Source organism: Puma concolor, chromosome E1, assembly GCF_028749965.1.
Source record: "Puma concolor isolate L17-30 chromosome E1, mPumCon1.1.hap2, whole genome shotgun sequence".
Taxonomy (NCBI): domain Eukaryota; kingdom Metazoa; phylum Chordata; class Mammalia; order Carnivora; family Felidae; genus Puma; species Puma concolor.
Window position 1 is genome coordinate 49706580 of NC_141680.1, and position 24180 is coordinate 49730759.

General features: G+C 40.5%; 1 protein-coding gene across 15 annotated transcripts in view; it reads right to left on the minus strand.

Moving 5' to 3' along the window:
- BPTF (bromodomain PHD finger transcription factor) overlaps window positions 1-24180 on the minus strand; it is a 149804-nt gene that overhangs the window by 93665 nt on the left and 31959 nt on the right. For 12 of the 15 annotated variants that reach the window (XM_086687767.1, XM_086687771.1, XM_086687766.1 and 9 more), the window contains exons 2-5: window positions 14797-15619; window positions 6008-6231; window positions 1803-2009; window positions 1074-1262 (exon numbers count right to left, since the gene is read on the minus strand). In XM_086687767.1, coding sequence (XP_086543893.1) covers window positions 1074-1262; window positions 1803-2009; window positions 6008-6231; window positions 14797-15619 — 1443 coding nt within the window. The remainder of the gene's footprint in view (window positions 1-1073; window positions 1263-1802; window positions 2010-6007; window positions 6232-14796; window positions 15620-24180) is intronic. The other 3 variants (XM_086687773.1, XM_086687774.1, XM_086687780.1) reach the window with 1 other exon arrangement.

Below are 24180 nucleotides of genomic sequence, written 5' to 3' on the forward strand. Positions count from 1 at the left end.
ATTCTTCGGGACCCTCCACACACATCACTGCATGTAACCTAATGTTACACTGGTGTTTTCAGCAACAGTTTACTGTTTATAGACACTCAGTTGAGAGCAGTCACACAAGCACTGTTGATCATCAAAATCCTTCAAGTTAACAGAACAGGAACACTGAGGCCTTGAAAGATTAAATAACATTGACTTAATGACAGAAGCAGATCTAGAATCAAATCTTCCAACTGCTAATGCTATCTTCCTCCCAACACATCAGAATCACATCCCCAGTACGAAATGTAGCAACGAAAGTACCGCAAGTTGGAAAATATGTGATATTCTTATAATATATAGAAAAAAATCATTAAGGATTTCCATCAAGGTATTAGTTACAATTCTTAATTTCTGGTAGGATTACCAGTGTTTATTTTGTTTTACTCATCTGAATTTTTTAGTTTGCTTTTTAAAAAAATACACAGTTCCTATAATAAAAATTCTTTCTCATTTAAAAACAAGGCAAAATGAAAGGTATAACGACATCCTTCATGTGTGATAAAACTTACTTCAAGTATAATTTTAATTTTAGAAAAGCTTAAAATATGGATTATTGGTTAACTTACATTTCAAAATACATCTTGCACAAAATGTTTTGTGACAATGGTTTTCTATCATAACATCATGGTTTGAAATGTTTAAAAAAAACCACACAAGCACATGCAAACATAAAATTAATTTGTTAGTACGTACAGAATTGGAATGGTCAAATCATTCAACACTGAGCCATTAGTATGTAAGTACTTAAAACCAAAATGTCTGCCACTATGATCTGGTGATAAAATATACAAATAAGTCTATTAGTCAAAACCAGCTAAATGAACTTAAAAAAGCATGAAGATTATGATGAGTTTCAAGCACTAACTGCAAGAATGTGTCAAACTCCAAATGTTAGGTGACAATTTAGCAATCAGGGATGGCACTTATGTAAGCAAGCAGCATGAATGAACACATACTTTAAAATTCCAGGTGACATTCAGCTCTTACTACCAAAGGGAAGGATTCCCCCCATTACAGAGGCATTGATACACTGCCCTCTGTACCTGGCACGTCCTGGGGGAGCTCAGATGCCACCTTCTTCTCTGCCATGTTGCTGCTATCATGGGTTTCTGAGAGACACCCCACGGGACTCCTCCCTTCAGAGGGACTAGTCTCTTCTGGAGAAGCATTTGTTGTGTTGTCGCCAAGATTTGCTGACACAGAGTTACCTTTATCCCCAACTTCTGTTGGCTCTACAGTAAAATGCACAACAAAACTTTAAAGATATCCTTTAAATTGCTCTAGGACAAATGGCCACATTCAATCAACTACTAAAAATGAATGATCACCAAGAAAACCTGCTTTTATTTGATGGCCATTTTGAAGCAATTAGATTTTGGGATATTTTTGCAGTAGGTAATCCAAAGAGTATTTAAAATATTAAGAACGTTTAAGTAATTAATATAAAAATGAACGTAACACACACAAAAGTGTATATTCTGGTACAAAAATCGTGATTTTTTTCACCAACAAATCTTACAGGGAAAGGGTATCTTATTAGGAAGTATAAATAGAGATATGGGTATATTATAGCAAATCTACCAATACATAAAACTCATTACAATGATTATACATGTTACAAGAGGAAAGGATATCCTAATTTCTTTAGAAATATAAAATTATAGAGGTATTAGTAATAAAAAAAAGGATTCATTTTCATTTTGAAAGCAAAACTGGAGGTTTCATAAATAACACTGATGAAATACTATTTTCTAGCCAAGTAATTTTTTTACCCTCGGATTTTCCTTGCTCAGGATCATCATCTGGTGCTTTGTCATCACCATCTTTTTCAAGGGACTGGTCTTCAAACTCCTCTCTGCTTTTCTCAGCATCTTTGGAGTTATTATTCTCAGTCTCATTCTTGTCCTTTTCTATTTCTTCTGGGCTTTTAACAATATCAATGTCTCCTTTTTTGGCTCTTATGGATTCCAAAATTTCTTCTACAATAAAAACAAAAAATTTTGTTTCCAGGTATACCAAATATAGAAAAAGTACTACAAATGTCACTCAAGAGTTTCAATACAAGTTATTAAAGTTACATATGTCAAAACACCGGAACTAAGAAAAAAGGATCAAGATTACCGATACGATATTGATGCCCATAGAACACAACCAATGGGGTAATCTTCACTTCTAGAAAATATATGGTAGGAGCACCTGGATGGCTCAGTCGGTTAAGCATCTGACTCTTGGGGCACCTGGGAAGCTGAGTCGGTTAAACTCAGGTCACGATCTAGAGGTTTATGAGTTCGAGCCCCGCGTCAGGCTCTGTGCTGACAGCTCAAGCCGGGAGCTTGCTTCGGATTCTGTTGTCTCCCTCTCTCTCAGCTCCTCCCCCACTAGTGTTTGCACGCTCTCTCTCTCTCTCTCTCAAAAATAAAGAAACATTAAAAAAATTTTTTTTAATAACAAAAAGTACACTATATGCTGAATTACACTGAAATATAACATGCTCATTGTAGGAAATTTGAAAAATATAAATAGAATACCAACTATAATCATTCTATGCTAGTTGGTTATTTTTTGATAAAAGCTGGTCTATTACCTAGTTAGAGAAAAAGAATTTTTTTAGAGAAGAAGAATTTAAGTACCTCAATGACCCAGGCACTGTTTTTGCATGGTATCTTACATAATTCTCCAATTCTGTAGTGTTCTACCACATGATAATCCATAATGGAATTAACTAATTCCTCTATATTGGACACTTTTAGTTTTTCACATTCCCCTAAGTCAGACCACTAAACATTTTAATTATACATCTTATTTTGGTTTTGTTCATTAGTTAAGATGATATTATGTACATAATTTTGTGAATAGGCAAGCTCACTCTAGAAAATATTTCTAATTTAACATATTTGATAAAAACACACTTAACATTGCTTTTTAAGGGACTGGACAGTTCTTTATTATCGTACTAAAAGCTGAGAATGCAAGAATAAAAAGGAATTTGTCGATTTTTTTAATTTTTTTTTTTTTTTTTACTTACTTTTGAGAGGGAGAGAGCACGCACGTGAGTGGGGGTGGGGGGGGGGGGGGCAGAGAGCAAGGAAGACACAGAATCTGAAGCAGGCTCCAGGCTCTGAGCTGTCAGCACAGAGCCCGACGCGGGGCTCAAACCCATGAACCAACCATGAGATCACGACCTGAGCCAAAGTCGGACACTCAACCAACTGAGCCACCCGGGCGCCCTGAGATTTGCCGATTTTAATGCCATGATTCATGAAAGAAAACTAAGAGGGATATAGCCTGACTGAAAGTAATAAAATTTCTTATTATTTGATCTACTGTATGGAGAGAAAATAGTAAGAAGGGGATACAACCTCCCCAAAGAATTCTGACAACTAAAACTTATCTGATGAAAATGTTACATATTTTTCTAAACAGATGTAACAGAAAAATACTTCCTACCACCAGATATGAATAAACACAATCCTTGGTAATCAGTCTGCTAGTTTCTGAAGACGAAGTATATTTGTATGCAACAGTATTTATATCTAACAGTATGACTATAGCATTCTCAAAAAATACACATGAATTAAAGGCACTACAGATGCAGAGCATGTAGAAACAGGCTCCGATATAGCTTAAGTAGATATATTTATTAAATATAAACATTCTACTTTAAGCAAATAGAAAATGGGGAAATTTTTCAGTAAATGGAGAATGGGAAAATTAACAGGATTATATGTATAGCAGATAACATATATAGAAGAACAGAGCCAGGCAGTTCAAGTGTACTTTCAAGGTCTTAATCATTTTATCTAAGATTAAAATGCACTATTAGAAAACACAGGTGATACTTATTAAACATGCAGAGTCTATCTGGCAGGATTTAAAAAATGGCAATAATAGCATGTCTGGAAAAAAAGTAAGGTGAAACGGGATTATGAAGGAGATTCACTTTTCACTGTATACCCTTTTATACTATTTGAACTTTTTTAAAAAATCGTAAGTATTTATTATCTTTTACAAAGCAAGAAGTTGAGCAAGAACGTAAATTAGGTATTGAAATATAACCCAAACTATAAAGTAAATATCCATAATCCAAGGTAACCCAAGGTAAATTAGGTATTGAAGTGTAACCCGAGCGATAAGGTAAATATCCATGAGTCCACAGTGATATAAATAAATGACTGAATAATAAACTAGAAGAACAGACAAATCTCCTGTTTCCTGAAGAACAGAAAAATCCCAAATAATTTATGTAGATAGCCACTACCTCCAGGAGGGAGAGCCTAACTCTCCCCTCCCTGAGTGTGGGCTGTGCGTAGTGACTTTCTTCCCCAAAGCACAGCATGGGTAGAAGGAGTAATTTTATAGTGGAGAAACTTGACAAACGCTACCTGAGCCAGGTTAACATGATCAGTGATAAGTCACGATGACGGCACATAATCTTGGTATGATGATGAGAATGGCACTTTCCACCTCTGTAGTCTTCCTCCCCAAATCCATAATCTCAGTTGGGAGAAGAACATGAGACAAATCCAGACAGAGGGCATTCTACTAAATACCTGACCAGTACCCGTCAAAACTGTCAAGGTCATCAAAAATAAGAAGTCTGAGATGGGGCGCCTGGGTGGCTCAGTCGGTTAAGCGTCCGACTTCAGCTCAGGTCGTGATCTCGCAGTCCGTGAGTTCGAGCCCCACGTCAGGCTCTGTGCTGACAGCTCAAAGCCTGAAGCCTGTTTCAGATTCTGTGTCTCCCTCTCTCTCTGCCCCTCCCCTGTTCATGCTCTGTCTCTCTCTGTCTCAAAAATAAATAAACGTTAAAAAAATTTTAAAAAAAATTAAAAGGCTTGGACGGAGTGTTGATTTAAAATTGTTTTGGGGGCGCCTGGGTGGCGCAGTCGGTTAAGCGTCCGACTTCAGCCAGGTCACGATCTCGTGGTCCGGGAGTTCGAGCCCCGCGTCAGGCTCTGGGCTGATGGCTCGGAGGCTGGAGCCTGTTTCCGATTCTGTGTCTCCCTCTCTCTGACCCTCCCCCGTTCATGCTCTGTCTCCCTCTGTCTCAAAAATAAATAAAGGTTAAAAAAAAATTTTTTTAATAAATAAATAAATAAATAAATAAGAAGTCTGAGAAACTGTGACAGTTTAGAGGAGCCTTAAGAGACATGATAAGTAAATGCAATGTGGTGTTCTGGATGCGACCATGAGACAGAAAAAGGATGTCAGTAAAAATAAGGAAATATGAATAAAGTATAGAGTTCAGGTATTATAATGTATTAATATTGGTTCACTACTTATGACAGATGTGTCACACTAACTACATTACTAACAGGGGAAACCTGGTGCAGGCTATATGGAACACTGTTCTACCTTAGCAACTTTTCCGTAACTATAAAACTATTCTAAAATTAAGTTTTACTTAAAATAAAAAAGAAAGCAAAGACTAAATTTTAAAAGAATACTATTTCTCATAATTAAAAATAGGGTTCCTAATAATAAGGTAACTTGAATTAAAGGAAACAGTTGGGGGGGTGCCTGGGTGGCTCAGTCAGTTAAGCGTCCGACTTCGGCTCAGGTCATGATCCCCCGGTCTGTGGGTTCAAGCCCCGCGTCTGGCTCTGTGCTGACAGCTCAGAGCCTGGAGCCTGCTTCAGATTCTGTGTCTCCCTCTCTCTCTGACCCTCCCCCGTTCATGCTCTGTCTCTCTCTGTCTCAAAAATAAATAAACATTAAAAAAAAAAAATTAAAAAAAAAAAATAAAGAAAACAGTTGGGGAAATATTAGTAATGACCGAGGCAATATACAAAATGCTAAAATGCATAGCATCCCTAATGTATGCTGGGATGAACAAGATTCTCTTGGGAAAATGAAAGTATTGGGAATTAAAATATACATATTTGAAATGTTAGTATCTTCAAATTTTGTAGTGACTTAATACCAAGAATTTATCTCAAATTTAGTAACAAGTAAAATGAGAAGATTTCCCTCTTACCATTAGCTGCCGCCAGAAAGGATTTGTTACTGCCCCGAGCCTTATTGGTCAAGTCTTCAGTTATGTCCATGTGTCGGTGGATTTCTTCACGCATTTCTTCCAGGATTTTGCAGAGTTCTGCTTCCCAGTAATCTTTATCTAGACAGTCAATTAATTCTGCAAGTTGGACCTTTGTGCTGTAGTACCAAATTTTCTTCTCATTTTCATTTTCTGTATCTTCTTCTCTGTTTAAAAGAAGAACAAAAACACTCTCTATGTTAGCTATAATGGCACTGATTTGACAGCTGCCATCTACGCAATGAAAGTTAAAGTATGTAACACAAACTGCACGTTTTAAGGTGTTCAGTATATCTGCTCATAAAAACTCCCCTCCGGTCTCATTCAAACTCGGGTTACTTTTGTTCTAGTTGAGCAATCTCTAAGTATTTGGATTTCCTAGCCCACAGCAGCTTATGATAGAATAATCTGTGGGGCCTCTGGGTGGCTCAGTCGTCGGTTAAGCATCCGACTCTTGATTTCAGCTCAGGTCATTATCTCACAGTTGTGAGATTGAGCCCCGCATTAGGCTCCACACTGGGCATGGAGCCTGCTTGGGATTCTCTCTCCCTCCTCCCCCCTCCCCTGCCCGCCCTCTCTCAAAAAAAAAAAAAAAAAAAAAGGAAAAAAAATAATTTGTAATAGTGGGGAGAGAGGAATTAGTATAGCAGCAGAGAAAGGTATCTAAAAATATGATACACAGAAACAGAATCTCAAGGGGCACCTGGTTGGCTCAGTGGAAGGAGCATGCAACTCTTCATCTTGGGGTCATGAGTTCGAGCCCCACATAGCATGTAAAAATTACTTACATAAATAAAACTTGAAAAGGGAGAAAAAAGAAACAGGACCTCAAAATTCAAAGTGTGGCAGTGCTCAGTGGAGGACAGTCTTGGTTCTACTTCAGTCGACTCTGATATCATCACTCTAACCATACGAATGAAATTTTAACCAGAAATATTTAAACTATACTCAGAGCAGGTTGACACTACAATCCAGTTTAGAACATTTCCATCAACATGGTATAAATGCTCTGCTAAATTCTGGTCCTTGAAGAGTGATCTCAGTGAGCAATAATGTCTCGTGTCTCTTCCCTTCTTACGGACCAAGTTCAAAATGGGGAGAAGAGGAGCAGCCCCCAGCCCTGCCTACATCTCTCCAAAGGTCCCACCCACTTGTAACGGAGGTGTAGACTCCAGCAGGGATGGCCACTAACTACAAACCCAAGGCAAATTCAGGCCTACGACGGGACTATGAGAAATACATGCGATGATATTCTCTCATTCGAAAGGAGTCCAGGAGCATGTGTGAGGTACCTGCCGAGAGTTTAACCTTCCTGTCTACTCAACAGCAAACTCACAAAGCTGGAAGAACTAGGCTTCAAGAAAGACTTGGCTTTAGGGGCGCCTGGGTGGCTCAGATGGTTGAGCATCTGACTTTGGCTCAATTCATGATTTCATGATCTGTGTGTTCGAGCCCCACGTGGGGCTCTGTGCTGACAGCTCAGAGCCTGGAGCCTGCTTCGGTTCTGGTCTTCCTCTTCTCTGCCCCTCCCTCCCTCTCAAAAATAAACATTAAAAAAAAATTTTTTTTTTAAAGAAGGATCTGGCTTTAAAATGGGTTCAGGCGTTTATGAGATATGCAACCATGAAAAAGACACCACCTCTCTGAGCCTCACCTAGCTGCTAAAATGGGAATAAGAGTATCTATTTTAAGGGTCAGCAATAAGAATTAGAGGTGTTGTAATAAGGCACAGATTGTAGTACCCAGGCACATTGTTAGTAATCAATAAATATAAAATATGATTACTACTATTAAGGTAGTAAATAAATAAAAATTGAGCAGAATTCCAGGAATGAATCATCCAGTAATTCTAAAGAAAGACGGGACATATCAAGTCATGGATAAATAAATGGATATCGAAATTATCAAAACTTTTCAAACATTAACAGAAAAAAAAAGAAAGAGCAAAGCGAGATAGCATTTAAGTTTTATTTAAGTAATCTCTACCCCAAACCTGGGGCTCGAACTCATAGCCCTGAGATGGAGTCGCATGCTCTTCCAACTGAACCAGCCAAGCACCCCCTGCTTTGCTCTTTAAAATCAGCATCTGCTAACATATGAAATTAGTATATTGCTCTGTTAGAAGCTTTCTAAAAAATTGCTGAAAATCATTTTTTTAAAAATCTGCTCTATAAGGGTATTTTTACTGACTTCTCATGACTGAGTGATGACAACAATCTTATCCCAATTTACAATGTTAAAGATGTCAGAGTCCTCTAATCAAAAAGACTAATAAAATGCTTTCAAAAGGCAATACTGTATCAAAACTCTAATTAAGTGACAATATCAAATCAGAAAGTACTTAGCTTTGAGCGTAAGAGTTATAGGACAGCCTGATTATTATCTAAAATATCAATCTTAAGGATTTCACTGTTATAAAGATGTTAAATTCTTTCTTTTACAATGTGCTTTATCCTCTTTATTCAGAAATATCTACCAGTTTCAATGAAACAAGAGAAACATTCTGTATAAAAACATTTTGGGGTTAGAAAACAATTTACAAGCATAAGATTTCAAATGATTTCATTTTCACATGAAAATGGGTTCTATGGGAGCCAATTTAATTAAATGGACATTCTATTTTTTCAAGTAACTCACATACTACTGAAAAAAGGTTCCTAATAGCTGACTTAATCCATATAGACACCTGCATAATTTCCATTTAAACAAAGAATAATTTCAATTTTAATCTTAAGTTTCATCTTAAAGGAGAACTCACTACTTCATATAGCAGTCCGTTCTGGATTGGAATTGCCCTTTTAGAAAGTTCTTCCTTTTAATGTCATGACACAAACCTGGTATTTCCGCCAATTAGGCCTGGTTCTGCCTGCTGGAGTTATGTGAAATAAAACTAACATATCCTCCACACACAGTCCTTCAAATCATTCACTTCAAATCTTTCACATCTGTAATTTTGCTGTTTTTTCTCTTCAGGCCAAACATGCTCAAATATTTTAATCATTCTTTTTTTTTTTTTTTTTTTTTTAAGTTTATTTTGAGAGACAGCACATGTTGGGGAGGGGCAGAAAGAGAGGAAGAGACAGAGAATCTCAAGCACTGTCAGCATGGTGTCCAATGTGGGGCTCGAACTCATGAACCATGAGATACTGACCTGAGCCAAGACCAAGAGTCAGACGCTTAACTGAGCCACCCAGGCGCCCTTAGTCATTCTTTACAGCACATTTTCCAGTCTTCACTCCCCTGATTTTCTTCCCTTAAATGTCCCTCTACAAATGTGGTGCCCAGTAACTTTTTTATTCTGCTCATCAAAGGTAATACACAACACTGACAACTTTTTTCTTCTTGAAGCTGTAGAAGGATAAATTTGTTAAAAGCATAAAGTAACAAAACAGAGTGAACAATAACTGCTAATGTTTTCAAAGAAAAGCTGTTCTGTTTTGTTTTTTTTTTTTTTTTTAAAGCAATGTCTGTGCCCAAGGAGGGTCTCAAACTCAACCCTGAGATCAAGAGTCACATGTTCTACTGACTGAGCCAGCCAGGCACCTTGTGAAAAGTTGTCCCAATGCTTTTTTTTATTGTTTTATTTTCATTATTTTATTTTATTTTATTTTTTATTTTATTATTTTTTTCATTTCCACACCCAACATAGGGCTTGAACTCACAACCCTGAGATCACAAGTCACATGCTCTACTGACTGAGCCAGCCAGGTGCCCCGCCAAGTTGTCCCAATACTTGCGGACTTGGGCACACATTGTCAGAGTTTATATCATCAAAATTATTTGCTCTAATTACAAAAGTGACAAAAGCTTTTCTATATAAATATACACTGATGTGTATGTATATTTAGTTTGGGGGTCAGAATGTGGTTTCTATTGACGCTCTGTCCCTACAGTGCCTACAATGTTCCTTCTGCACACCCACACTGGCCTGGCTTTCCTAAAGACACTAATCAGCTCAAAGGAGCTCACAGGGTGGCAGGGAAGACAGGTTGGAATGAAAACGTCTGCCAAAAACATAATTAAGAGCAAACATAAATATTACAGGTCTCCATGTTAAAGTCTGTTTGGCTTTCACTCAGGCAAGACAAGGAGGAGGTTAAGACTAACAATAAGTCTCCAGTTTCATTTTTAAACAAACCCACAGAAACTAAGAGTAAGGAACAGTAGTAGTGGGTTGAATAGCATCCCTCCAAAATTTATGTCCATCCGAAACCTTAGAACGTGACCTTATTTGGAAACAGGGTCTTTGCAGATACAATGTGATTAAATCTGGTATCCTTGTAAGTGGAAGAGAAGACACAGGGACACACAGGAAAGGTGATGTGAAGGTGCGGGCAGAGATTCGCATGATCCATCTGCCTATAGGCCGAGAAATGTCAAGGGCAGCCAGGGACCACTAGCGCTTGGAACAGTCTCCCTCAGAGTCTCCAGAAAGAACCAGTCCTGCTGACACTGAGGTTTCAGACTTGTGGCTTCACAACTGTGAGAGACCAAATTCCTGTTGTGTGAAGCAACTCCGTGTATGGTGATTTGTTACGGCAACCCTAGGAAACTCAACTTTCGGTACGGGGGAAATGGAGCCCTCTGACAAACACCTAAGAATGGGAACATGGCTTTGGAACTGGGTGATGGGGAAAGGCTGGAGGAATTTGGAGATACTGGATGGAAAAGGCTTCGGCTTCCTTGAAGAGACAGAGGTAAGCAGAGATTGGAATTATGTTGCTCACGAGCCAAGGAACACTTGAGCCACTAGAAGCTGGAAAAGGCAAGAATGGATTCTTTCCTAGGGCCTCCAAAGGGAACACGGCCCCACTGCCACCCTGAGTTTAAACTTCCAGCCGGCACAACTGCCAGAGAATAAACTTCTGCCACCCAGTTTGTGGTACTTGGTTATAGCAGCCACAGGAAACCAACCCAGCTAGGGATTTAGCAGTTAAAGCACCAGCTAGGTCAGGCAGTCCGAGCAGATCAGGAGCACACATTCTGGAGCCAGAATACCTGGGACTGAATCCTGATTCTGCTACTTATGACTAGTTGTGCGACACTGAATACATTATTTAACCTCTCTGTGCCTCAACTTCTGTCTGAAAAATGGGGTGGCAATACTTCTATCAAAACGTTGTTGTGAGGACTGAGTTCAAACACATAAAACACTTAGAATGCTGCCAGCATCGACTGGGTATAATATGCAGAGTTGCTACTATTTTCTTCATCTTATGAAGTATGTGATATCTACCTTAAAACAAATAATTACAAGTGGGATGGGTGTTTAAAAAAATAAATAAAGGAGGGGCGCCTGGATGACTCAGTCAGTTGAGCATCCGACTTGCTTTTGACTCAAGTCATGATCTCGCAGTTAGCAGGTTCAAGCCCCAAGTCGGGCTCTGCACTGACAGTGCAGAGCCTGCTTGGGATTCTCACTCCCTCCCTCTCTCTCTGCCCTTCTCCCACTCACACTCTCTCTCTCAAAAATAAAAATCTTAAACTTAAAAAAAAAAAAAAATCTTTCAAGGTGCAAAAGGGAAAGAGGTTCAGGGAAAGAAAGCCCTAGGAAAGGGCCTATATAGGCCAAGACTTGAGAATAAGCCAAAAGATTCTGGATGTTTTAGTCTGTTTGTTTGTTTGTTTGTTTATTGGGGGGGATAATGGGAAGCAAGAGAATTAAATGTACGAAATTAGGGAACTGTGAACTTTCTGTTAAGAGCAAATGGGGGAATTTGAACTTTCTGTTAAGAGCAAATGGAGGTAACTGAAAGGTTTTCCAACTTGAGGGAGAAAGAGACCTGATCCAAATTGCTGAAATCATCCAGCTATGGAACAGAGACTTGAATTGGGTAGTGGGGAGTTACACACAGGGGCAACTACTAAAGGAGTTCAATCCAGATGATGTTGGCTTATGTCACAATAAGGGCAGCAAGAATGGAGAAAATCAGATTCAGAATTTAAGGAGTAATTAAAAGGTATAATAAACAATACAAAACAAAAGCCTATTCCTGAGTTTCTTGCTTGAGCAGCTGGTGCAAGGTTGATCCCATTTACTACAGATAGGATCAATGGGTGAAGGGTAGGTAATGCGGGGGAAGTGACGAGTTCAGTTTTGGACATGTTGTGTTTGAGGTGCCTGCTGTGTGAACGTGTCCAGGAGACTGCGGGATATACAGAACTGGACACGGCCAGAAGGCTTACTGATGCAGGTTTGATGGCATTAAGCTAGCAAGGAAATAGGCAGCTTACAAGCTAGAACGGGGAGGTATGGGTGCAAAGCAATATAGGTTTAAAATTATAATTTAGTACATTTGAAAATGAAAAAAAGTTTTTAAGTATATTTATTTATTTAAGTAATCTCCACCCCCAACGTGGGGCTCTAACTCACAACCCCGAGATCAAGAGTTGCATGTTCCTCCGACTAAGCAGGGCCAGGTGCCCCCAAAAAACAGTTTTACTTTTTTTAAAGTTTACTTATTTATTTTTGAAAGACAGAGAGAGAGAACATGTGCACAAGCAGGGGAGGGGCAGAGAGAGAATCCCAAGCAGGCTCTGGGCCTATAGGAAAGATAGCACTGCAATTAAAAATTGGTTCACTACCCCAGACTTTGCTTTAGGTATGCCCCCCTTGGGCAATAAGTCCACTGATTTATCATTTTAACCGTCCAGGGAGAGTATATACCAAATCTCCACATACTGTCAACTGAATAATTCACATGGTTTCAAGTTTCACCAGGCGTCCACATATAATCTACCACAAGAGGGCATCACACTGAAATTGTCTTATTTTAATCTAACTTTTAAAGAGAGGTAAAATTTACTCAAATTATTGACAAGGAACACTTAATTATCACTAACAATAATATTTAAAGTTTTGTATTTGACTTGGGGCACCTGGGAGCCCGACAGCGGGCTCGAACTCACAAACCGTGAGATCATGACCAGAGCTGAAACAAAAGTTGGGTGCTTAACCAACTGAGCCATCCAGGTGTCCAGGATTTTATTACTTTTTTTTTTTTTTTATAATTACTCCTATCTTATAGGTCTTTTTAATGTTTATTTCTGAGAGAGAGAGAGAGAGAGAGAGAGCACGTGCGAGTGCACGTGAGCATGCGCGGGCATGAGCAGGGGAGGGGCAAAGAGGGGAGACGGACAGAGGATCTGAGGTGGGCTCTGGGCTGACAGCAGCAAGCCCGATGCAGGGGCTCAAACTCAGGAACCGTGAGATCATGACCCGAGCTGAAGTGAGACGCTCAACTGAGTGAACCACCCAGGTGCATGCCCCTTATTACTTTTTTAAAGGAGGAAGATTCTAAGAACAAAAGAGCTCTTAGAAAATAAAAATATGATAGTAAAAAAAGAAAATCTAAATAGTAGGGCTGAAAGACTAAGATAGGGAAATCTTCCAGAAAAACTGAACAACACACATATATACTCCCTCCCTCCCTCCCTCCCTCCCTCCCTCCCTCCCTCCCACCCCAAAGAAGAAAAAAGACAAAGAGGACAACTGGAGGAAAAAGGTAAGAAAATCAGAAGACCAAAACAGGAAGACCAGTGTTCAACAAAATAATAGCACAAGATAAATACAACAGGGAAAAGGAGAGGAGGAAGTTCTCAAGACAAGTTCTCAACCGAAGGACTCAACTGCCAGATTTGAAAGTGCCCACCAAACACCCGGCGGATAAAAAAAAAGACTCAGACGAGGCCATATCACTCTAAAACTGCAAAACGCTACAAGCAAAGAGAAGATTCTAAGCTTCCAGGTAAGTCCCGACAGGTCCAATACAAAGAATCAACGAACAGATTCAGATTTCTCAACAGCAACACTGCAAGACGACGACTGCACAGAACTGAGGACCTGTTTACTCTGGACCATCTCCGTAAGTGAAGGGGGGGGCCTGGCTGAGACGCTTCCCTCTACCTGGCGAGGCTTGCCCAGGCGCCGAGGAAGTTCCTGCTTATCTTCTCCAAGCCCTGCTCGATGTTCCTTTCAGCCCACCACTGGTTTCATGAGATCTGACCTAATTCTGAGAGCTGCAAGAAGGCTGTGAAGACTTCAGAAGCTGAAAATACAAAGCAGCCCACTCCCTCCGATCGTATTTCTACAAGACGTCAAAACCAAGTCCATTACTCCGACCCTGCCCGACACGTGACCGAGGTAAATGCTCTGCTTTCCCAGACGGTCTCCTGTCCTTCCCCCTGACCTGCCTGGAAGAGCCTCTTGAAAACCCTCAGAAAAGCAGAAGTCAGGCTGCGACCATGAGTCTGTAGAGCTTCTCTCCTCCTGGGAGACTACGGCCAATGATGACAAAACCGATCTTTCCTCAGACGGCTGGTTGGTTCTTGCCGGTCCATTTTACGTATGGATGTAGCAAAACCGAAACGAGAGGAAAATCCTAACACCAAAATAAGGGTGGCGATCGCCTCACGATAGGCTGCAGGGATGCAGGGAAGAAAGTCAGGGAAGGGCCCCCCGTGGCATCTGCCTTGTAACAGTCTATCTCCCATCCCAGGCAATTAATACCCTGGTGTGTAATTTGCACGTTTTCGTACACTCTTCTTTCCCTACAACTTAAAAAGCTGTTTTAAGGTATGTATTCCTTCAAGTCAGAAACTACTTCACTACGTAACTCGTTATTCGATCACAAAGGTTTATATTCCATCAGCGGCCGAGCTCGGTTTTCTCAGTCAGGAAGGAAACTGGCTCGATTTTAAACACACACAAAAATTAAGACCGTCACACTTACATTATGAGTCTCCGGTTTAGGAACCAGTATTTCCTTCGACTTCGGTCATAGCCAATAGGTTCGTGTCGAATGTACGGTTTGTTTTTTTGGATTTCGGCGACACAGTCGGTCACACCAGGCACCTTATGCGCTACGCAGACTTCACACTGCCACTCGTCCTCCGGCACCTCCTCGAGAGGCGGCTTCACACATTCCAAATGGTACACAGCCGAGCACGTCTCGCAGCAAAGCAAATCCCCAAGTTTGTGGCAAACCCGACAGTGGTCGTCATACTGGATCACCCCTTCAGACATCAACTCCTCCCGCGCAATGTTGGTGGTAAGAAACTGATCGACTAAGAACTGCAGAACTTTGATCTTGTTCTCTACTGGTCCATAGGGATAGTCCTCTGCTTCTTGGTAAGGAAGAACGTGATGGTACTCCTTATCGCTCTCACAGTACACCCGCAGCACCTCCGGCCACGTCATCCCGTCGATGAAATAGAGCGTGGAATTAACGCTGTCTTTCAGATCAGCAGGTCCGAAGGTAGTATTGGAAGTGTCCTCTTCGCGCAAAACCGCTTTCAAGAGCACGACGTGCATTTCCGCCATAAGCGTGCACTGCTCCTGACTCACCAGAGCCGCGCAGAAGTCCTCAAAGCGAAAAGGAGACAACCTTAAAACGGTGCCAAAGTTCCGCAGTACCTCATAAATGGCAATGACATTCATTATATGCTCATTAGGCACCATTAAATCCTCAGAGGACTTGGGAAATTCAAGGGGCGGGATGTCTTTTTCTTCCAATATCGGAGAACGAGGCCGATGTACTCTCGGTTTTCGCCTACCTGCAAATAAAGAAATGGCATAATTACAAATCAATCCGTCATTTCTGCAAACTACGGTTTTCTAGCTTTTCCCTGTCTGGACATACACCTCAAAAAACAGATAAGCACACTCCGATTTTTCTAATTAACTGTCAAGTTAAAACAGGATCAAGAAGCAATGATTCAGCTCTAGTTTTTAAGTCAAAAAACATCCGAACTCAAAGTTTTCCCACTGTATCACAAACTAGAAGTAAAAAAAAAAAAAAAACAAATTTAATTGTAATCACCTCTCAATTATCTAGAGGTGGTAAGTGGTTTCCAGGTAACTATAGTAAAAAGTAACAGTGCGCTCGTGAAAGATCTGTAAAGAACATAAATGAGAAAAAAACATCCCCATGTGAGGTAACAGGCACAAGAGAGCTCACACTGTGTCAGCTGAGATACAGAAACGGCTCTCGACAAACAGGAAGTTCTCTGGTATAGCACCCCTTCTCCTCTGCCAGAAATGCTTCCTGAGAGCCACGTATCGGAGAGTTCCACAGCGCAACACAAAGTTAGGGCCGAGACAGAAAGGCAGAAGAAAGGAAGAAGTAAAAAAGAGAAGAAAAAAGGGAGGCTCACCTAGGAAACAGACACAGATTGTATGCATTTTTTAGCAGTGGGTTAAGCAACTGTAGGTACCTGTTATGAGATGTGATGTCCAGGAATATATATGTATATATATATATAAATGTATCAATATACAGCGCATTTGAGAGCTTAGTTTGTACCAAGCATATAGGAGCTCATCTAATTTTCTGAATGAATCTATGAGGGATTTTAATAAGCCCTACTGTATAATAAGAAAACTTGTTGAGGGGCACCTGGGAGGCTCTGTCAGTTGAGGGTCCGACTCTTCATTTAGGTTCAGGTCATGATCCCAGGGTCGTGGGATCGAGCCCCACATTGGGCTCCAAGCTGAGCATGAAGCCTACTTAAAATATTCTCTCTCTCTCTCTCTCTCTCTCTCTCTCTCTGTCCCTCCCTCCCTTCACCCCTCCTCCCTGCTTGCACTTGTTCTAAAAATAAATTTTAAAAAGAAAACTTGTTGAAACAAGTGTCTCCTAAACAGCTGTGCCTATATTATTTTTTTATTATTACTTCCAATGATGTTTACAGAATAGGAAAAGTATTTTTAAGTATCAGAAACATTTTTAACAAGATAAGTTAACCTTAATTCACTGTTGTACAATTAGCTTCGATCAACCATGATTTGGGGCTACTGGTAACCTCTGAACTGCCTGCCCCCTCCCTCATTCCAGAGACCTCCTCACTTTGAGCTTAGTCTCATAACTAAAAGGGTGTAGGGTGTCAGGAGAAAAAAGCATGCTAAAGAATATAAAAGGTGAAGATATTTTAATTTATCCAATGCACACCCAATATCCATTCATTGAAAAGATTTTCCAAATAAAAATGTATCCATTACTTTCTGCAGAAAAAAGTCCAAAGGATCACCCTGGGCCAGACACTGTTGGTGAGCCTCCATCTCGGCAAACTTCACGAAAGTGATACCATCTACACAGATGCACTTTTCACAGATTCGATTAAATCCCAGAATCACCGTGATAATAAGCGCCATGATGGGTAACCCAGCCCATTTTAGTGCCTCCTGGAAATTATCTGGGCTTCATCTGTATGAATATAAATGAGAGAGAGGAGTAAAAGGGAAGGCTGAACCTAGAGGGATTCCCTCAAATAAGAGAAGAAACAACAAGTCCGCAAACGAGACAAAACTGCTTACAGACCCAGTCTCTGCATTCCCTCAGCTGTTTATGCAAAACACTGTCAAAGAGCATCCAAGTAAAGAATTCCAGAAGGAAGGCTGGAAAGCAGTTCTGGGACCAGAATGTAGAGTCTTTAGGAGTCTGTAGAGTACTTTATTCTGGCAGTGATGAGGGTTACCAGGTTTTTTAAGCAGGGCAGGGACAAGGGTACACTGTTCCAGAAAGACTTCTCTGGCTTCACTGAACAGAAGGAACAGGACAAGAAGGAAGAGACCAGAGACAGGGCATAGTCTGCAATTAAGCAGAAGATAAAGACCTGGATTCAGAGTCTGGCTGTGAGAATAACAACAAAAAGATGGGTCCAAGTGACTTATGGAGAAAGAAACCAACTGGTGTGGAATATACCACCACCTTGAGATTTAACTCTGTATTTACCATTACGTTCAAAAGCTAATCTCCCCAGGCTCTTCTGAATTCATGCAGCCTTCTGTGAACCATGTTACCTCATATTATATTACCTTTTCATGGCATCTACTCCATCTCCCCAGCTGAACACCCAACTCTTTTTTTTTCTTTTAAGTTTATTTATCTTTGAGAGAGGGAGAGTAAGAGTGCACAGGCCGGGGAGGGGCAGAGAGAGAAAGGAAGACAACAATCCGCAACAGGCTCTTGGCTCGGAGCTGTCAGCACAGAGTCCGACGTGGGGCTCAAACCCACCAACCGTGAGATGACCTAAATCGATGTCGGGCGCTTAACCTACCGAGCCGCCCAGAATTTGGCATATTTCTTTCATTAGCAGTGTTTTCCCGGCATCATTCCCTTTTGAGAATTTCCCTTCCCCACGCCGTGATTGTGATGGGGCCCCAGTCACAGTATGGCATGGAGATATGACCCAGGGCAGGCCAGCAAGACTCTCCTTGGGATTTTATATTCAGATGAGAAGTGCTCTGAAGCCCTTTCTCTCCATGAATGAGGCCAGAGCTGTCCATGGCTAAGTCATCTCTACTTCCCTCACGGAAGAAGGGAGTAAAGATGATGGACAAAAGCAGAAGCGACATGTAAGTACTAACAATTCTTGAGTCCTTGGTGGAACCTATCCTTCGGATTTCCCAGTTACGGAAACCAAAACCATTTCCCTCGTGCGTAAGTGAACATGTTTGTCTTCAGTCACTTGCAAACGAGAATACTTAAAAAAAGTATCTGACACTGTATATACAGCAGGCTTTTTATAATGAGAAACACAATAAATTACTGAAGACTATCAATGAAAGCAGTTAATGTTAAAAAAAAAAAAAACTGCTGATAGGAATCTATTTTAAAGCGGTAACAGAAGTATTATCTAAATTAATTTAATGTCTAATTTTAAAGCATCAGCTTTCATACATTCTGAAAGACTTTGGATAACCATTGCATAGATCTGAATTTTAATGGATTATATAACTTCATATTATTAATCAGCTAAAGTTGGGGCACCTGGGTGGCTCCGTAGGTTAATGTCCAATCCTTGATTTCAGCTCAGGTCATGATACCAGGGTTGTGGGATGAAGCCCCACATCGAGCTCCCGGCTGAGTGTGGAGGCTGAGTGTGGAGGCTGCTCGAGGTTCTCTCTCCCTCTGCCCCTCCCCCAGGCTTGCCTTCCCTCCCTCCCTCCCCACTCTTCCTTTCTCTCTCAAACTTAAAAAGATTCTCTGCCCCTCCCCCACTCTCTCGCTGTCTTTAAAAAAAAAAAAAGCTAAAGTCTGTTCATTTTCTGTTGGTTTTAGAAATAAAAGGAAAAAAGGCAAAAAAAAAAAAAAAAAAAGGGCCCATAAGTTCTACATTCTATACATCTAGCTGGAAACCACAAAAGAGCTTCTATTCAAATCATGACTATAGTCATGTACATAGTAAACAGGGTGAGCACTTTTGAAAGTTAACATTAAATATAGGTCAGTTTCCTCTGAAGCATTATTGGGAAAGTATAAATTATTTCAAATTTTAAAAGGCAATTTGGCAAAATCTATCTGAATGCATAACCCTTTGACCCAGCAATTCAACCTCCCAGAATCTATCCTACAGATATACACGTGTGCATTTAAGTAAGTACAAAAAAGTCTAATGCAAGGGTTTATGAAAGTTGAAGTTTTGGGGGCGCCTGGGTGGCTCAGTAAGTTAAGCGACTGACTCTTGATTTTGGCTCCGGTTGTGACCACTGGGTCGTGGGATCTATCTAGACCTGTACTGGGCTCTGCCCTGACAGTGTGGAGTCTGCTTGGGATTCTCTCCCTCTCTCTCTCTCTGCTCCTCTGCCATTCACATTCTTTCTCTCTCAAAATAAACTTTAAAAAAATTTTTTTTAAGTTGAAGTTTTGTGGGTTTTGTTTTAGCCTGAATATACATCAATACCTAAATGAATTATGAATTATGATACACTTACACAATGGCAGTTGGAAAGAACAAAGTAAAATTCATATATGCTGAAATGAAAAAGACTTTTTTTTAATTTATTTTGAGACAGAGAGAGAATGAGTGGGGGAGGGACAGAGAGAGGCAACGAGAAAGAGAGAATCCCAAGCAGGCCCCACACCATCAACACAGAGCCCGACACAGGGCTCAATCCTACAAACTGAGATCATAATCTGAGCCCAAATCGAGTTGGACACTTAACCGACTGAGCCACCCAGGCGCCCCAAGAATCCTTAATATTTTTTAAGTTAATTAATTTATTTATTTATTTGAGAGAGAGAGAGAGAGAGAGAGCTCACACATGGGGGAGAGGGGGAGGGAGGGGGGAGGAGAGAGAGAGAGAGAGAGAGAGAGAAGAGAATCTTAAGCAGACTCCACACCCAGTGCAGAGCCCAATGTGGAGCTTGATCCCAAGACGCTGGGATTGTGACCTGAGCTGAAATCAAGAGTCAGATACTCAACCAACTGAGCTACCCAGGTGCCCCAAGAATCTTTTTAAAGTACTTGTTTCTAGGATTTCAAGCTGTACTACAAAGCTGTAATCATCAAGACAGTATGGTACTGGCACAAAAACAGACACTCAGATCAATGGAACAGAACAGAGAACCCAGAAATGGACCCACAAATGTATGGTCAACTGATCTCTGACAAAGCAGGAAAGAAGGTCCAATGGAATAAAGACAGTCTCTTCAGGAAGTGGTGCTGGGAAAACCAGCCAGCAACATGCAGAAAAATGAACCTGAACCACTTTCTTACACCATACCCAAAAATAAACTCAAAATGGATGAAAGACCTAAATGTAAGACGGGAAGCCATCAGAATCCTCGAGGAGAAAGCAGGCAAAAACCTCTTTGATCTTGGCCACAGCAACTTCTTACTCAACATGTCTCTGGAGGCAAGGGAAACAAAGCAAAAATGAACTATTGGGACCTCATCAAAATAAAAAGCTTCTAAACAGCGATGGAAACAGTCTGTAAAACTAAAAGGCAACCAACAGAATGGGAGAAGATATTTGCAAACAATGTATCAGATAAAGGGTTAGTATCCAAAATCTATAAAGAACTTATCAAACTCAACACCCGAAAAACAAATAATCCAGTGAAGAAATGGGCAAAAGACATGAATAGACACTCCTCCAAAGAAGACATCCAGATGGCCAACCGACACATGAAAAAATGCTCAACATCACTCATCATCAGGGAGATACAAATCAAAGCCACACTGAGATACCACCTCACACCTGTCAGAATGGCTAACATTAACAAGTCAGGCAACAACAGATGTTGGCAAGGATGCAGAGAAAGAGGATCTCTTTCGCACTGTTGGTGGTAATGCAAGCTGGTGCAGCCACTCTGGAAAACAGCATGGAGGTTCCTCAAAAAACTAAAAATAGAACTACCCTATGACCCAGCAATTGCACCACTAGGCATTTATCCACGGGATACAGGTGTGCTGTTTTAAAGGGACACATGGGGTCAGGTTCAAAGGGAACATTGGGGTCAATGTTCATAGCAGCACTATCAAAATAGCCAAAGTGTGGAAAGAGCCCAAATTTCCATCGATAGATGAATGGATAAAGAAGGTGTGGTATATATATACAATGGAGTATTACTCGGCAATCAAAAAGAATGAAATCTTGCCATTTGCACTATGTGGATGGAACTGGAGGGTATTATGCTAAGTGAAATTAGAGAAAGACAAATATCATATGACTTCACTCATATGAGGACTTTAAAAGACAAAACACATGAACATACAGGAAGGGAAACAAAACTAATATAAAACAGAGAGGGGGACAAAACATAAGAGATGCATAAATATGGAGAACAAACAGAGGGTTACTGGGGGGAGGGGAGGATGGGCTAAATGGGTAAGGGGCATTAAGAAATCTACTCCTGAAATCACTGTTGCATTATATGCTAATTTGGATGTAAATTTAAAAAAAATTAAATTAAAAAAAATTAAAAATAGAACTACTCTACAACCCAGCAATCGCACTACTAGGTATTTACCCAAGGGATACAGGTATGCTATTTTGAAGGGGCACATGCACCCCAATGTTTACAGCAGCACTATCAACAATAGCCAAAGTATGGGAAGAACCCAAATGTCCATTGATGGATGAATGGGCAAAGAAGATGTGGTATATATATATACAATGGAGTATTACTCGGCAATCAAAAAGAATGAAATCTTGCCATTTGCAACTACGTGGACAGAACTAGAGGGTATTATGCTAACTGAAATTAGTCAGAGAAAGACAAATATCATATGACTTCACTCATACGAGGATTTTTAGAAACAGAACAGATGAACACAAGGGAAGGGAAGCAAAAAGAATATAAAAACAGGGAGGGGGATGAAACATAAGAGACTCTTGGGGCACCTGGGTGGCTCAGTCGGTTAAGCATCCGACTTCGGCTCAGGTCACGATCTCATGGTTTGTGGTTCGAGCCCCACATCAGGCTCTGTGCTGAGAGCTCGGAGCCTGGAGCCTGCTTCGGATTCTGTGTCTCCTCTCTCTGCCCCTCCCCTGCTCATGCTCTCTCTCTGTCTCTCAATAATAAACGTTAAAAAAAAATAAGAAAATTAAAAAAGGAAACATAAGAGACTCTTAAATATGGAGAACAAATAGAGGATTACTGGAGGGGTTGTGGGAGGGGGATGGGCTAAATGGGCAAGGGCCATTAAGGAATGTACCCCTGAAATCACTGTTGTACTGTATGCTAACTAACTTGGATGTAAATTAAAAACATAAAATTAAATAAATAAATAAAGTTCTTGTTTCTGAGAGGGAGAACTGGGGGGGGGGCAGGGGGAAAAAACTAATTTTTTTTTACTTTTTTATATTTTTTAATATCACATGCGTATATTTTTATGTTAATTTAAAAGAAAAATGTTAAACAGGTATCTGTGCACACATATGAAACATTAATATTCAAATCAGTAAAATGACACTGGTACTAATGGCTTACTGATGGTACTGTAGGAACACAAATATAAGATCACTATGCCAAATTCAAAGATTCAGGTTTATAGAACTGAGCGCAGATTAGAATGTACAAAGAGAAAACTCAGAATTAAGCCACGTAAGCCCCTCAACTGTCAATCATCAGCATTAGCAAATCATTTCAACGGTTCATTAAAATGTATCTATCATATGCCACCAAGGATTACACTCATTACCATTTTCAACGCTATTCTAGTATCTAGCAGATATATTAAATTTTCCTGTATTAAAAAAGACGGGGGGGGGGCGGGATTGACATCTGCCTCACTAGTTATCAGGACAAAGCAAACAAGACCACAGTGAAATATTGTGTCATACCCATCAATGGACACAGACTTAAAAATCCAACTAAGTAAAATCTGGGGGAGAAGGCAGTACAATGGGAACAGCAATCCACCATCAGTAGCACTACATACGGACACCCCCAGTTCTGAGAGTAGCTCAGTACCGGTTAAGATGGTGCACATAACCCTCAGAGAACAGTCTGCAAACTCTGTGTTCATGGCCCAAAGTAAAAAATAACATTTTACATCTCAATCCAGCACACAACACCAAAACAAAAGTCCTACAAAACGCTACTCTTAACCGTATGTCTTATAACCTCTTCTCTTCTGTCCTAACACCGTCTATTCTGTCAACTTTCAAAACATGCTGGTTGCAGTCCACAGTTTGCAAATCACTTCTCTAGGGAAACCTTCCTTGTGCATATGCAGAGTATTCAATTTGTTTAAAAGAGCAAACAAGTAGGAATCAACCAAATCTACTACTTTGGTAGTAGAAACAACCAAAATGTTCACCAATAAGGGAAAGATTAAATTGTGGAACATACACTTGATAGGATTCCAGAGAGCAGTCTTGAGTAATTTAGGGCTACATATGTCAGCACGTATCAATCTTAAAAACAAAACACCATGGGACAAAAATGCTACAAAAGGATAAACAATTTGAAACCATGCAGAACTGTTTTATCTGTTGCTTATGGGAAAATACACACGTACATACATAAACGTACATAAAGTAGTAAATAACCATAAGAATGTAATCTTCTTGGGCCGCCTAGGTGGCTCAGTTGGTTAAGCATCCGACTTCGGCTCAGGTCACGATCTCACGGTTCATGGCTTTGAGCCCCTGTCAGGCTCTGTGCTGACAGCTCAGAGCCTGGAGCCTGCTTCAGATTCTGTGTCTCCCCCTCTCTCTTCCCCTTCCCCGCTCACACTCTGTATCTCTCAAGAATAAATAATAAAACATTTAGGGGCGCCTGGGTGGCTCAGTCGGTTAGGCGTCCGACTTCGGCTCAGGTCACAATCTCACAGCTCATAAGTTCGAGCCCCTTGTCGGGCTCTGTGCTGACAGCTGGGAGCCT